This window comes from Phoca vitulina, unplaced genomic scaffold (assembly GCF_004348235.1).
Source record: "Phoca vitulina isolate PV1807 unplaced genomic scaffold, GSC_HSeal_1.0 scaffold33, whole genome shotgun sequence".
NCBI lineage: Eukaryota > Metazoa > Chordata > Mammalia > Carnivora > Phocidae > Phoca > Phoca vitulina.
The window spans coordinates 14,704,287-14,720,506 of NW_022589736.1; the positions used below are offsets into that span (position 1 = coordinate 14,704,287).

Consider the following 16,220-nt stretch of genomic DNA (forward strand, 5'->3'; position numbering starts at 1 on the left):
AAATAATTCCCTTCTGTTGCACACACTTGACGTGATGATGCTGTTAATAATGTTAGTATTTTCAGTTTGTATTTGGTGTTTTAAAATTTAAATCACCAGATGCTTTCATCGTAGTTTTTGGAAAAATAAGAGCTTATGTCTACTTCTGATCATCTTTTGGTTTACAGTTCCTTGAGCTCTTATCAGGTGTCCTTGTAACAGCTTGTCTCTTCGGTTGTTTTTATTATTATTAAATCGGTGCCTGAATACGTGTTGGATTTGGTGCAAGGTCTCTTGTATGCCTTGTCATTCCAGGCTGAGGCTGAGCTGCAGGAACGTTATTTTGAGCCACTGGTGAAAAAGGAACAAATGGAAGAAAAGATGAGAAGCATCAGAGAAGTGAAATGTCGAGTAGTGACATGCAAGACGGTGAGTATAGGAGATGCTTCTAACCCTGGGCCCAGTTTGGAGCTGTTGTGACCTCTTGTGACTCAGTGGGACATGGAGATATATGGGATATGGGGCCATGTCTTGTGATTGGAGTCCTGCACAGGTCATTTAATTAGGCTGGAAAGCAAGCTGCTCACAACAGCCAAGGACCTGGCTGCCTGCCCACTTGGCCTCTGAGCTCTGGTGGCAGGGCGTTGGTGGTGAGATTCTCCTCTCATTTGACCACAGCTGCTGGTTCTGCAGGCAAGCCTTGTCCATTGGACCCAAGTTATTCTTACCTGTCGTTCTCAAGTTTCTAGCACACCCTCAGTCCGTGGTTCACAGTCCTGGAACATGGGTTGAATGATTTCCTTTGGCGTCACATGTTAGGACCAGCTACTATTGTCCCTTTCTACTCAGGGCTTAACCTGCTAAATTGAATCTCAAGGCAAAGTGTAAATTACATTATTTTCTATATTTGCAGAATTTTTACACTAAGTCTATTAGAAAATGTTAAACCCCCTATCCATCAACATTGATAAAATAGGACCAAAAAATAGTTCTTGCAGAACCGTATCCTTCCATTACCACTCATTTTATCCTCCCTCGCTAATCCCCCTCATAAGCACGTGTAAGAGGAGGAAGAGGCTTAGCTTGCCAAGTACAATTTTCTCTGTCTTTATTCCTTTTCAAACCTTAACACTCCTTTACGTTTAGGGGATGGCCCTAAATCAGCTGTCACCAGAAGGCAGGGCTTCCTTGAGAAAGTTCAGAATAAGTAAAGGTTTTACCTCAGACAACAGCTTTTACTCTGACAGAACAGCAAACCTAAGGACATAGCTGGTGTGTTAGTTTCCCATTGCTGTTCAGATAACCACCACCTTGACAGTTTAAAGGACACAACTTTATTATCTTGCATTTCTGTAGGCCGGAAGTCTCCGTGGGTCTCACGGGGCTAAAATGTCTGGCAGGACTGCGTTCCTTCTGGAGGCTCTAGGGAAGAATCCGTTTCCTTGCCTTTCCCGGCTTCTTGAGCCCACCCGTATTCTTTGGCTTGCAACCCCTTCCTCCATCTTCAGAGCCAGCCATGGCAGGCCGAGTCCTCTTCTCACATCCTCCGGCCTCCTCCCTGTGGAGTCCCACTTCCACTTTTAAGGGCCCTTATGATTCCATTGGGCCTACCCGATAATCCAGGATCATGTCCCAATTTTAAGATCAGCTAACAACCCTGGTCCCCCTTTGCCATGTAACCTAACGTGCTCATGGGTTCTAGGGAGTAGGGTGTGTGTGTCTTGGCAGGGGGTGGCTGTTCTGCCTCCCACAGCTGGCGTACCATTCTGCTCTGTATTTCTGAGGCTGCCAAAACCAAAAGTTACTTCTCTGTCTAGACTCTGATTACCGGAAACCACGGTGCTCTGTCCCAGCAGCTATTTCAATGTTCACCCATCATTTCCTTCTTTCTCTTTCTCTTTCTTTCTTTTCTTTCTTTCTCTCTTCCTTTCTTCTTCCTTCCCTCCTTCCTTCCTTTCTTTCTTTCTTTCTTTTTCTTTTTCTCCCCTCCCCTCCCCCCCCTTTTTTTAATGTATCATACAATTACATTCATGCAAAATTCAAAACCAGGCAAATGAATCTCTGCTGCTAGAAAGCAGGGTGGTAATTACCCTTGCGGTGCAGGGGGAGCAGTGCCTGGAAGGGGGGTGTGCGGGGAGTGCTTCAGAAGTGCTGGGGAGGTTCTCTTTCTTAGTCTGGATGCTGCTAAGTGTTTACTATTCTATTCAGTCCTTGTGAGGATCAAAATTACAAGTGAATTATTAATGTCTCTGCTTGATTTTGCTGCTTATGAAATAAGTGTAGTAATAAGCTTACATCCTTTTCTGAGGCTTTTTAAGAGGAAATAAAAGGGCTACTGAATAGGCCCCAAGTGTCAGTGTCCTATCACCAAGCAATGGCAGTAAATTTAGGACAGACCCGATGAAGCTATTGGGAGGTTTCCAGTGTTTCTGTCTTGATGTTACAGAAGGTTGTTGTGTACTTCATGCCTGACCAAAAATTGTGGCAAACACAAGAAAAAGTGGCATCAGTCCGCGGGACTCAAGAAATCAGTGCAGCTAGTAGATAAGGTGGTTGCTCTGCTCTCAGCTACCTGGGTGGTGGTGAGAAAACAAAAGTTCTCATGGAACAGATTGCCCTCTTAGCAGCTAGCCAGTTTCTCTTTCAAAGCTCTTGAGAGGTGTGTGCCCTCCTGTTGGTTTTATGCAGTGTGCCTACACCCACTTCAAGCCTTTGGAGACCTGCATCAGTGAGCAGCATGACTACCACTGGCATGACGGCCTAAAGAGGTTTTTCAAGTGTCCCTGTGGAAACAGAAGCATCTCCCTGGATAGGCTCCCCAAAAAGCACTGCAGGTAGGAGAATTACCTGACGTTCTTAAACCCTCTTTCCAGTTCCCATGTGATGCCGTTCTACTAGAACACTGGACAGTCCATTTTGAGGGTCAGGCCTTATTTCCATGTCTCTTACAGCTTCGGGCCATCCCTAAAAGCTCACAGAGGGAAGGGGCCCTGCCCTCTTCGCTGCTTTACCCCCAGTACTTAGTATAGTGCCCAGCCCATAGTGGGTCCTCACAAATGTTTGTTGAATGAAAGACAGAAGTCATTTCTCTGAAGGTCCTGAAGTTGCTGGGACAAGAACTAGGGAACCAGAACCAGGGCAGACCTTAGAGCGATGAGCTAACTTCTGTGGCCATTTTTGCCCTGGGAGCATTGGCAGACTCTAGGCCAGACGGAAAGCTGAGAGTCTGGGTTTTGTCCTGGAGGAGGACCATCCACAGAACTGTTGATGGAGATTGGGATTCTCCTACAGTGGTTGATACTCCCTTTAGGATATTTATTTCATTCAGGTTTTCTAGATGTTCTCAGAGCACTAGTTTAAGGACCATCCCACTCAGAAGTAGAATTAGGATCACATTAAATGAATAAACCAATTTTGTGGGGACTAATGTCTTTTATATATGAAATCATCCCTTTTTAAGATCATGGAGTATCTTCCCATTTATTCATTCCATCCTCTATGGCTTTTATTAATTTTTAAAATTATCTCCACTGAAATGTTGAGTATTCTTAATTAATTCTTAGATGTGTCATTGTTTTTGTTGATACTGTGAACGGCAACTTACTTTCTAGTATATTTTTTAGTTGCTTATTGTTGGTGTAGAGAAATGTTACTAATTTTTTTACATGGTGATCTTGCCTCTGGCAAGCTTATTAGGCTCTTATGCCAGTAACTTGTTGATTTCTCTATGTAGTTGATCATCCACAAATAAAGAAAATTTTACCTGTTTTGTTCCCATCCTTACACCCTCTATTTCTTTGTCTTTCCTGATAGGGCTGGCCAGACCTCCAATACTATGTTAAATAATAGTGATGATAGTGGGCTTCCATTTCTTGATCTTTATCTTAAAGTGAATGTATCCTTCACAAATTTCTCCTCCAAGTATAACCTTTACCAACTTAAGGAAAGTTCCTTTTTATTTCCAGTTTACTATGATTGTGAGTAGATATCTTTTCTTCATTGTATGATCTTACCATTTAGCTTATCCATGGGTTGTTTTTAAGTTGACTGACTTCTTTATACATTTTGGATATTAACCCCTTGTCTGATAGATGGCTGGCAAACATTTTCTCCTGTTCTGTAGGTTTTCATTTTGTTACTTGTTAATTTTGATGTGCAGAAACTTTTGAGTTGATGTGGTCCCATTTGTTGATTTTTGCTTTTGTTGCCTGAGTTTTCGGCATCGTGTTCAAAAAGTCAGTGCCAAGACCAGTATCGATCAACTTTTTCCCTACATTTCCTTCTAGGAGTTTTATGGTTTCAGGTCTTACGTTTAAGTGTTTCATCCATTTCAAGTTAATTTTTGTGAGGGATGTGAGATAATGGTCCACTTTCTTTTTCTGCGTGTTTCTCCAGTTTTCCCAGCACTGTTTGTTGAAGAGACTGTCCTTTCCGCATTGGGTATTCTTGACCATATATACTGGGATTTAAATCTAGGCCTTCTATTCTGTTTTACTGGTCAATGTATCTATTTTTGCACCAGGGTCATCCTGCTTTTATTACTATGGCTTTGTGGTATAGTTTGAAACCTGGAAGCTGATGCCTCCAGCTTTATTCTTTTTTCTCAGCATTGCTCTGGCTATTCACGGTCTTCTTTGGGTCCACACAAATTTTAGGGTTGTTTCTTTCTTTCTTTCTTTCTTTCTTTCTTTCTTTCTTTCTTTCTTTCCTTTCTTTCTTTTTCTTTCTTTCTTTTCTTCTTTCCTTTCTTTCTTTTTCTTTCTTTCTTTTCTTCTTTCCTTTCTTTCTTTTTCTTTCTTTTCTTTCTTTCTTTCTTTCTTTCTTTCTTTCTTTCTTTCTTTCTTCTTTCTTTTCTTCCTTCCTTCCTTCCTTCCTTCCTTCTTTCCTTTCCTTTCCTTTCCTTTCCTTCCCTTCCCTTCCCTTTCTTCCCTTTCTTCCCTTTCTTCCCTTTCTTCCCTTTCTTCCCTTTCTTCCCTTTCTTTCCTTCCTTTCTTTCCTTTCTTCCTTTCTTTCTTTCTTTTTCTTTTTTGAAGAATGCCTTTGGTATTTTAATGGAGATTGCATTGAATCTCTGCAGATTGCTTTGGGTAGTTTGGCCATTATAACAATATTAATTTTTTCAGATCCATGAACTGGGGTGTCTTTCCATTCATTTGTGTCTTCAATTTCTTTCAGGAAAGTCTCATAGATTTCCATTCACTTCCTTGGTTAAATTTATTACTACGCATTTTACTGTTATTGAGTGCATCCTGAGTGTAAAGGAACGTAATTGATTTCTGTTTGTTGATTTTATATCCTGCTGCTCTACTGAAATTGTTGATTACTGCAATGGTTTTTTGACTGACTCTCTGGGATTTTCTATGTATAAGATATGTCATCAGCAAATAGCAACAATTTTACTTCTTCCTTTCCAATTTGGATGCTTTTTATTTCCTTGTCTTGCCTAATTGCTCCAGCTAAGACTTCCAGTACTATACTGAATAGGAGTGGTGAGAGTGGGCATCCTTGTCTTGCTCCTAATTTTAGAGGAAATGCTTTCATTTTGTCTCTTTTGAGTATAATGTTAGCTGTGAATTTGTCATATGTGACTTTTATTATGTTGAGGTATGTTCCTTCTATACCCAATCTATTAAGGGTTTTTATCATGAAAAGGTGTTGTATTTTGTGAAGTGCTTTCTCTGTATCTATTGAGATGATCATGTGATTTTTATTTGATGTGATGTCTTAAATTTATTGATTTGTGTATGTTGAACCATCCTCACATCCCACGGGTAAATCCCACTTGGTCATGGTGTGTAATCCTTTTAATGTGTTCTTGAATTTGATTCACTAATGTTTTGTTGAGAATTTTTGCATCAATATTCATCAGAGATATTGTCTACCTTTTTATTTTTTTGTGGTATCCTTCTCTGGTTTTGGCATCAAAGTGATGCTGGTTTATTCATTATTGCTCTGTTCAAATTTTTGGTTTCTTTTTGATTCAGTGTTAGGTTGTAGGTTTCTAGAAATGTATCCATTTCTTCTAGGTTATGTAATTTGTTGGCATATAATCTTTCACAGTCATCTCTTATGATTCTGTGTATTTCTGTAGTATCAGTTGTCTCCTCTTTGATTTCTAATTTTGTGTCTTCTTTTTTTTTTAGTCGAAAGGTTTGTCAATTTTTTTTTATCTTTTCAAAGAATCAGCTCTTAGTCTCGATCTTTTCTGTTGTTTTTCTGGTCTCTATTTTTTTCTGATCTTTATTATTTCCTCCTTTCTGCTAAATTTGGGCTTAGTTCTTTTTTTTCTAGTTCCTTGAGGTATAAAATTAGATTGAAATGTGTCCAGTTCATTAACATATATTCCATCCCTTCACTTTGAGCCTGTGTGTGTCATTAGAGCTGAGACGTGGCCCCTGTAGGCAGCATATGGTTGGGTCTTTTTCTGTCCATCCAGCCACTCTGTGCCTTTTGACTGATGGATTCAATCCATTTAAATTTAGGGTGATTATTGATGGGTAAGGATTTACTACTGCCATTTTATCTTTTGTCTTCTGGTTGTTTGGTCTCCACATTGTTTGTTTTTCCTTGTTTCTGCCTACTTTTTAAGTTGGTGGTTTTCCATGGTGATTTGTTCAGTCTCCCCACCTTTTATGTTTAGTGTCTCTGCTCTAGATCTTTGCCTTGTGGTGACCATGAGGTTTGCATAAAACATCTCTTTGGTAAAATAATCCTTTCTCTGCTATCAGCAATTTATCTTCACCTATAAAGGGTCCATCCTTTTTCTCTTCCCTTTTTATATTTTATGTCACAAATTATTTCCTTTGTGCTGCGATGTCATCACCAAGTAGTAACCATAGTTATAATGCTCTTTTCCTTGAACTTTTATATTTTTTTATCTTATTTTTTTAAAGAGTTTATTTATTTGACAGAGAGAGCACAAGCAGGGGGAGTGGCAGGCAGAGGGAGAGGGAGAAGCAGGCTCCCTGCAGAGCAGAGGGGAGCACGATGCAGGGCTCCATCCCAGGACCCCGGGATCATGACCTGACCTGAAGGCAATCGCTTAACCAACTGAGCCACCCAGGCACCCGAACCTTTATACTATAATTAAGAGTTTAATATACTATTCTAGAAAAGAGTTAACAATTTTCTAATTCTGACCGTTTATCACCTTAATCGGAGTTTTGTGTATTTCTGTCTTTTTGTTTCAGCTCTAAGAGCTTTCAGCATTTCTTTCTTTTTTTTTTTTTTAAGATTTTATTTATTTGACAGAGAGACATAGCGAGAGCAGGAACACAAGCATGGGGAGTGGGAGAGGGAGAAGTAGGCTTCCCACCGAGCAGGGAGCCTGATGCGGGGCTCCATCCCAGGGCCCTGGGATCATGACCTGAGCCGAAGGCAGATGCTTAACGACTGAGCCACCCAGGCACCCCAGCATTTCTTATTATAAGCAGGTCTATGGTAAATGCCTCAGCTTTTGTTTGTCTGGGAAAGTCTTTATTTCCCCTTCCCATCTAAAGGATAACTTTGCAGAATATTGGCTGGCAGCTTTTAATCTTCAAATATTTTTCATATGCCATTCTACTCTCTCCTGGCCTATAGAGTTTCTGCTGAGAAATCTGATTGCCTGATCCTTTGTAGGTTGCTATCCGCCGCCCCACCCCGGTTGCCTTTCACATTTTTTCTTTATCATTGACTTTTGACAGCTTTGATATAATTGTGTCTTGGAGAGGTCTTCTTGCATCGCGATAAGAAGGTATTCTACTAGCTTCATAGACTTGTGTATCCAGTTCCTTCCCCAGGTTTGGGAAGTTCTCAGCTATTACTTTTTTTTTTTTTTTTTAATTTTATTTTATTATGTTATGTTAATCACCATACATTACATCATTAGTTTTTGATGTAGTGTTCCATGATTCATTGTTTGCGTATAACACCCAGTGCTCCATGCAGAACGTGCCCTCTTTAATACCCATCACCAGGCTAACCCATCCCCCCACCCCCTCCCCTCTAGAACCCTCAGTTTGTTTCTCAGAGTCCATAGTCTCTCATGGTTCATCTCCCCGTCTGATTTTCCCCCCTTCATTTTTCCCTTCCTACTATCTTCTTCTTTTTTTATTTTATTTTATTTTTTAACATATAATGTATTATTTGTTTCAGAGGTACAGGTCTGTGATTCATCAGTCTTACACAATTCACAGCGCTATTACTTCTTTAAGTAAACACTCTGTTCTTGTCCTTCTGTCTTCCCCTTCTGGAATACCCATCTTTCTTACATTGGCTTTTCCAATGGAATCTGTTTCTATGTGGAATCTCAGAGGACTTCTTTTCTTTTTTAAAATCTTCATTCTCTCACTTCTTCCACATGAATCATTTTTAGGTTCCTGTCTTCCATCTTGATTTGCTGTATTTCCAGTGCATTCTGTTGCATTCTTCATCTCATTTAGTGAGTTCCTCTGCTCCAGAATTTATTTGGCTCTTTTTTAGAATTTCTTCTGTGGGGACGCCTGGGTGGCTCAGTCGTTAAGCGTCTGCCTTCAGCTCAGGTCATGATCCCAGGGCCCTGGGATCGAGTCCTGCATCGGGCTCCTTGCTCAGTGGGGAGCCTGCTTCTCCCTCTGCCTGCCACTCCCCCTGCTTGTGCTTTCTCTGTCTCTCTGACAAAATCTTAAAAAAAAAAAAAAAATTTTCTTCTGTGAAGTTCTTCTGTTTATTAATCCTGAGGCCATTGTGTTGCCTTTCTAAGTTTTCTTGTAGCTCACTGAATTTCTTCATAAAAGCTGTTTTAAAATCTTTATCAGTTAGATCGCAATATTCTTTAGGCTCCTTTGCTGGAAAATTGTCAGGTTGTTTTTGCTTTTATTTTTAATGCTGTATTACCGTGATTTTTCATGGTGTGTGATAAAAGTGTCTCTGCCATCGCATTTGAAGTAATGAACACCTTTCTTAACTTAGGCAAGGTTTTGTTCACTTTGATTCTGACAGTTCAACCTGTAATTAATTAGGAGCCTTTCTTTTGTTTTCCAGAAGGTGGCACTATAGCACATGTTTTTGATTTCTCTAGGCAGAGTGCACTTTAAAAAGGGGGGGGGGTGGCCAACTCAGGGGAGGTGTGTACTTAGCATTTGTGGCTTTAGGTGAGCCTAGAAGTCCGTGGGTCGAATCCCTGGGCAGGTAGGAGGAGGCACTTTCCTGCGGTCCCTCCAGCTGTAGAAGCTGCAGAATGGGTGGCCGACCCTCACTCGACACCTTCACCCTCCACCTCCTGCCAGAAGGGTGTTGCTGACCTGCCGTTTCCATGACCGCTCCCCTCCTTCGTTGCCCTCCCTACTCCCATCCACCCTTGGTGACTTGGATGCTGTGCACAGGTGCTTTTGTTTGTTTGTTTTTTGGTTATAGATGTCCAATTACTTGTAAATCAAAGGGGAGAGGAAAAAGGAACGGCTCACCTTGTGATGGTGACATCACTCTCAGAAGTTTCCTTTCATTCTTTGAGTAGACCCTACTTGCTGATTTTTTTTTTTTTTAAATCTGAAATCCCCTTTATCCATTCCACTCATCTCCCCACCAAATTCCCCTCTGGCAACTACCAGTTCTCTCTGTATTTAAGAGTCTGGTAAATGTCTCTTTTTTTTTTTGTCCATTTGTTTTGTTTCGTAAATTCTGCATATGATATTTGCCTTTCTCCGACTGACTTATTTCACTTATCATTATACCCTCTGGATCCATCCATGTTGTTGCAAATGGCACAGTCTTACTCCTTTTTTATGGCTGAGTAATATTCCAGTGTGTGTGTGTGTGTGTGTGTGTGTGTGTGTGTGTGTGTGTGTCGCGCGCGCACGCTTCCATAATTTTGTTATTGTAAATAAATGGTGCAGTAAACAGGGGTGCATATATCTTTTCAAATTAGTGATTTCATTTTCTTTGGGTAAATACTCAGTAGCAGGATTACTATGTCTTAGGATAGTTCTATTTTTTGTTTTTTTGAGGAACCTCCATACTATTTTCCACAGTGGCTGCACCAATTTGCATTCCCACCAACAGTGCACGAGGGTTCTTCTTTCTCCACATCCTTGCCAACACTTGTTATTTCTAGTCTTTTTGATTTTAGCCATTCTGGGAGGTATGAAGTGATATCTCATTGTGGTTTTGACTTATATTACCCTGATGATCAGTGATGTAGAGCATCTTTTCATGTATCTGTTGGCTATCTGTGTATCATTGGAAAAGTGTCTATTCATGTCTTTTTTAATTGGATTATTAGTGGTTTTGATGTTGTGTCCAGGATTTTTTATTTTAATATACAGTTATATTGAATTAGCTAATATTTTATGTAGGATTTTTTTTTAAGATTTTTATTTATTTTTTGACAGACAGCGAGAGAGGGAACACAAACAGGGGGAGTGGGAGAGGGAGAAGCAGGCTTCCCATGGAGCAAGGAGCCCAGTGCAGGGCTCAATCCCAGGACCCTGGGATCGTGACCTGAGCTGAAGGCAGACACCCAACGACTGAGCCACCCAGGCGCCCCTTTATATAGGATTTTTATATCTACAGTTGACCCTTCAACTGCACAGCTCCACTTATATGCAAATTTTTTTCGATAAACACAGTACAGTACCTAAATGTATTTTCTCTTTCTCATGATTTTCTTAATAATATTTTCTTTTCTGGGGCGCCTGGGTGGCTCAGTCGGTTAAGCGGCTGCCATCGGCTCAGGTCATGATCCCAGGGTCCTGGGATCGAGCCCCGCATCGGGCTCCCTGCTCAGCGGGAGGCCTGCTTCTCCCTCTCCCTCTGTCTGCCGCTCTGCCTACTTGTGCTCTCTATCTCTGTTAAATAAATAAATAAAAATCTTTAAAAAAAAAAAATAATAATATTTTCTTTTCTCTAGTTTACTTTATTGTAGGAATACAATATGTAATACATATACAAAATATGTGTTAATTGACTGTTATCAATAAGGCTTTGGTCAGCAGTAGGCTGTTAGTAGTTAAGTTATGGGGGAGTCAAAAGTTAAATGCGGATTTTCAAGTGCAGAGGGGGCGGCACCCCTACCCCCATCTTGTTCAAGGGTCCACTGTATATTCATAAGTGAATTAGACCTGTTTGTTTGTTTGTTTGTTTTTTAGCCTTACCTGGTTTTAGAACAAAGATTATATGAGCCTCATAAAATGAAGTGAGCAGCTTCTGGAAATAATTTATATTAAATAGCAATTAATTATTTCTTAAGCTTCTAATAAACCTCAACTGTAAAATTATTTAGGCCCAGGTTTTAAGGCCCGAAGTGGCTTGATAACCATTTCAATTTCATGGTCTCTTCTGCCAATTTCAGCTTTTTTTTTTTTTTTTCTTTTAATTCACTTCATTTAGGTTTTTAAGTATATTGACATATGGTTGTTCCTAATAAACTTTTATTGTTTTTAATCTGTTACTTGCTATTTTTTATTAGTAGGCATTTACTGTATTTTGTGCTGTTATTTTTCTTCTCTTTTCAGAAAACCATCTTTTAGCTTTCTTAATATTTATTGATTTTCTTTCTGTTTTACTGATTTCTGTCCTTATCTTTCTGCCCTTCTGGTTTCTTTGGGTTTGCTGTGTATCCTTTTGCCAATGTCAGTTAATTGCTTACACTCAGCTTACTCATTTTTAAATTTTCTCGTTCCCACATTAATGTGTTTAAAGCTACATGTTTCCCTCTAAGCAGTCTTGCTTTAGTGTCTCCCACAACATTTGGTCTGTAGTTAAAAGTATTTCTTGGGGTGCCTGGCTGGCTCAGTCAGAGGAGCATGCAACCTCGGGGTTGTGAATTCGGGCCCCAGATTGGGTATAGAGATTACTTAAATAAATAAATCTTTTTTAAAAGAAGGATTTGGGGCGCCTGGGTGGCTCAGTTGGTTAAACGACTGCCTTCGGCTCAGGTCATGATCCTGGAGTCCCTGGATCGAGTCCCGCATCGGGCTCCCTGCTCAGCAAGGAGCCTGCTTCTCCCTCTGACCCTCTCCCCTCTCATGTGCTCTCTCTCTCTCATTCTCTCTGTCTCAAATAAATAAATAAAATCTTTAAAAAAAAAAAGAAGGATTTGATTTCCTAATGCCTTTGATGACTTCCTGTTTGACCCAAGGGTTAGTAATGTTGTTTAATTTTCAAATATATGGGATTGATTTTTACCCTTTTTTTTTTTTTTTTTTTTTAATTTCTGACTTTATTGACTTAAAGGACAAAATTTGTATGATGATAAGTCTTCGGAATTTGAGGCAATTTCAAGATCTCCTTCAGTCTTCCCAAGAATGTCTCACCAGGATAGTCTCTCCACCTATTTGCTTACTTTTTGTTTTTTGGGTTTTGTTTACTTCCTGGAACCCATACTTCACTCCAAGTTTCTCCAGGGTTGATTGGGGTTGGGGAGGGGACCCGGACCCCGTGCTAGTTCATTACCTAGTCGGGAGCTGGTTTGTGAAATTGCTATGATCTGGATTATAATTTTTTAAAGTATCTATCTGTATATTGATACTTGACTTTTCCAAAATATTTTAACAGCAAGAGCATATGTAAAACATTTGAGTATCAGAAAAATTCCATTAATAAGCAGTAAGTACAACTCACAAATGAAAGAGCAAGATGCTTTTTCATCCTCCAGGTGGTGCTGTTACTTTTGTTAGCAACTGCTTTTCTAGACTTTTTCTTGTCAATTTTTTTTTTTTAATATTTTATTTATTTATTTGACAGAGAGAGACACAGCAAGAGCAGGAACACAAGCGGGGGAAGTGGGAGAGGGAGAAGCAGGCCTCCCACTGAGCAAGGAGCCCAATATGGGGCTCGATCCCAGGACACCGGGATCATGACCCAAGCTGAAGGCAGACGCCTAATGACTGAGCCACCCAGGCACCCCTTTTTCTTGTCATTTCTTGATCTAGAGCAGAACGGGGCAAACTTTTTCTGTCAAAGCCCAGATAGTAAATATATTATGCTTCATGAAGCAGGTGGTCTGTTTCATAACTACTCTGCTTTGGTGTTAGAGCTCAAAAGCAGCCATAGGTAATACAGAAACAAGTGGACATGGCTGTGTTTAAATGAAACTTTATTTACAAAAGCAGGTGGCAGGCTGGATTTGGCTCATGGGTAATAATTTGTTGACCCCTGACTAGAATGTTTTGTTATGTATAATTTCATCATTGATCTACTAGTAGTCTAGAAAATTTCTTTCAAGAGATACTCAGTCTCTAGACAGGGAACGTGGTGAAGAGGCTTAGGGCCAAGGCCACTGGTATGCTGATTCTCAGGGCAGGAGTAGTCTAGACTTTGAGGAAGAAGGATGAGGCAGGTAGGGCAATCCCCTGTGCCCTAGAGCCTCTCAAATCCAAGAGTGCCGCAGCCATATTTCCATGAGTTGATTGTGTTTCTTTTATTTGTTTTGGCAGAGTGAACTGTGTGGAAAATAAGCTTTCTCTGTAGTAGTCACATCTCTGCTCAGGGTTGGACTCACATACCATGTTAAAAAATGAGAATAAGAGTCTCTATGCCCTTTGAACAATAAGAGAGTAAACATCTTTAGGTTTGAAGAGGGAAGGATTGGGCAGACCAGGAGGAAGACTAATCCTCTCTCATCACAAGCTTTTAGTTCCAGAAAAGGGGAAAGGAGGAAGCCATCGACTGCATGGCATCAGAGGGTTAGCTTCCTCTTCTGAGTCTCTTTTCAATGCCCAGCAGTAGAAACCAAGCTTGTGTTCATCACCTGCCGTTGGCATACCCTGTTATACCATCACTGGGTATTTCATCTCTGAAGTATCTAGCTTTTTACAAATTTGAAGACCATTTCTCAAATCACTGGAGTGTGTATTTTCAGTAGCATTAGAGAATAGCCTGTAATATGAGTGTTACCTTGATCATCTTCTGTTTGAATGGCGGATACTCTTCCTGTGAGTGCAGTGAACCCAGTTGACTTAATGTGTGTCACCCACACCTCACCACTGAGTAAAGCCCCTCTTTTCTGTTTCAGTAACTGTGGCCTCTTCAAATGGGAACGAGATGGAATGCTAAAGGTAGGTCATTGCAAAGTGACCAATTTTAGTGATCCATGCAAATAATGTTGACCCATCTCTCACTAAACTATTGTCATTTTTTAGGAAAAAACAGGCCCAAAGATAGGAGGAGAAACCCTGTTACCACGAGGAGAAGAACATGCCAAATTTCTGAATAGCTTTAAATAGCCCTGACTTCAGACAGGTACCCACGACCTACATTGCTTCTTATGGCTCTGGAAAAGCAAGGGTGTTGCTCTGTTTGCTCGTGTTCCTGATTGACACAGTCCAAACAGACACTTATTAAGACTACACATTTTACCTACTTATTTTCTGTTGTGTTGGTTTGATACCAAATTTAACACTGACCTTTAAGTGGTAAATCAAAATACCATCATCTTCCGTGTTCTTGCTACTGATGGCTGCATTCATGCGGATTTTTTGCTCAGAAACGGGAAGGTAAATTGAGAGCTGTGTTTCTGTATGTTTTGGGTAATAGAGTGTGCAGTGTTGCTTCTTGATCAGAGTAAAGTTCTGGTATTTATATGGGCACACAGAGGCAAAAGAATTAATTTAGCTCACCCTGGGTAGATTGCATAACTTCTGGGCTTCAGTTTTCTTACCTAGAAAATGAGGAGGCTAGGAGTAAATGATGTTGAAGTGTATCTTTCAGCACTCAAATTCTACAAATAATACAACTTCTCCCATATAAATAATTATGCTCATCAACCTTGACACAATCTTGATATATTGACATCAAAGCCAGTTTCCTTCTTTCATTTCTATTCTTATCTCTCTTTTGTTTTGCAAATTGATTAATGCACTGACTCATGTGGCATTTAATTCATATCTATATGGTTTCTGTGTCCTTAAAATATTGTGGAGCTCTTTAATAGAAACACTAAAATCTCATCATTTTAAAATATGGCTTTGTTTAAATATGGCTTAAAGAAACTTCGAAATCTCTAAAACAAATAGAGAGTTTAAGAAGCTATGAACAATGATTGAAAAACAGAAACATCTCAGAAAGACAGAACTCAGGGAGTTTGAGATTTGCAGATATACTCTATCATACACATCAAGAATTAGAGGTCAAACCCTGTGCAACTTAGCACCCCAAAAATGCAGTTTAGGAGATTCCTCTGTCAGGCAACCTGATTTTCCAAAGTGAATGCTGATATCATCCTAAGATTGAATAAATTAGTAGGATTATTATTACATTGGGATTTAAACTCTAGCTAGAAACAGATCAGGTTTCCCCCAAGATGGTATTATGGTAGATAGACATAATGCTTATAGGAGCTGGTTGTGGGAGATGTTTGATATAGATTTTCAAGAGCTAGAAAAAACATGTACATGCCTTAGATTTCATCAAGCTCTGTCTGCTCAATATGAGTGTTCCTCCTAAGGTTATATATTTTTAGGAGGATTTCACTTCCCAGGAGGTGTTTGTTTTAATTTTTAACTAATGAAGAAAAGAATAGTGTTTAATTCTTAATAGGGACTGAAGGCATTCAACGGTGGTATTTTTAATGGCTCATTTAGAGTAGATTTGTTTATCCCATCAACTTAAAATAGAGCTATGTATTTGAAGAAAGTCACAACTAAGCGGCTGCCGAGAACTCGAGCTCCAGGCTGCTCCTCAGGCAATCCCCTTTCCATGAAACACATTCCTGTTTGAACCAAGGGTGCCATTAGAGTCCCCATTCACTTGTGTATCATATATAAGTATTGTAAGGTACTGTAATAATTTAAAAATCATTGAATTACTTCTCAGTTACTCTAGATCTCTGGGGGCTTTCGTTTGAGGTCTTTTGTATGTATGCTTTCATAGATCAGTGATGAGAAGCGGTAGGTGGGCCAGAAGGGGGACTTGTTTGCACTGAAATTACGATTCATCAGTGAGATCAGTCTTTTAATACTATTCTCTTTATCAGTGTATTAAATGCTTTTATAGAAATCCAAAATGTGTGTTTAATTTTTCCTTACCCTGTCATTAGCAAGGTGGTCTATAATCTATAATCATTAACCATGCTGTCTTAATGATTATAGGGCTTATTGTGTAATCATGTAATCATAGGCCATCCAAACAAGGTAGGTACACAGTGATCTAAATTAGCACACAGAAACTTTGTATTTCAGGGGGAGGTAGTTGATCTGACTGTTCTGATTGTCTCAACAGATTTTGTTTTCGCTGTGCCTTTTTTTTAAATTTTTTTTTTTTAAGAGAGAGCACACGAGCCGGGG

General features: G+C 39.8%; 1 protein-coding gene across 1 annotated transcript in view; it reads left to right on the forward strand.

Annotated features, from left to right (window-relative positions):
• MCM10 (minichromosome maintenance 10 replication initiation factor) overlaps window positions 1–15,951 on the forward strand; it is a 39,348-nt gene extending 23,397 nt beyond the window's left edge. Inside the window, exons 17-20 of the mRNA XM_032425790.1 lie at window positions 295–408; window positions 2,668–2,813; window positions 13,952–13,994; window positions 14,079–15,951. Of these exons, the coding sequence (XP_032281681.1) occupies window positions 295–408; window positions 2,668–2,813; window positions 13,952–13,994; window positions 14,079–14,162 (387 nt within the window). The 3' untranslated portion in view covers window positions 14,163–15,951. The remainder of the gene's footprint in view (window positions 1–294; window positions 409–2,667; window positions 2,814–13,951; window positions 13,995–14,078) is intronic.
• The last annotated feature ends 269 nt before the right edge of the window (window positions 15,952–16,220 follow it).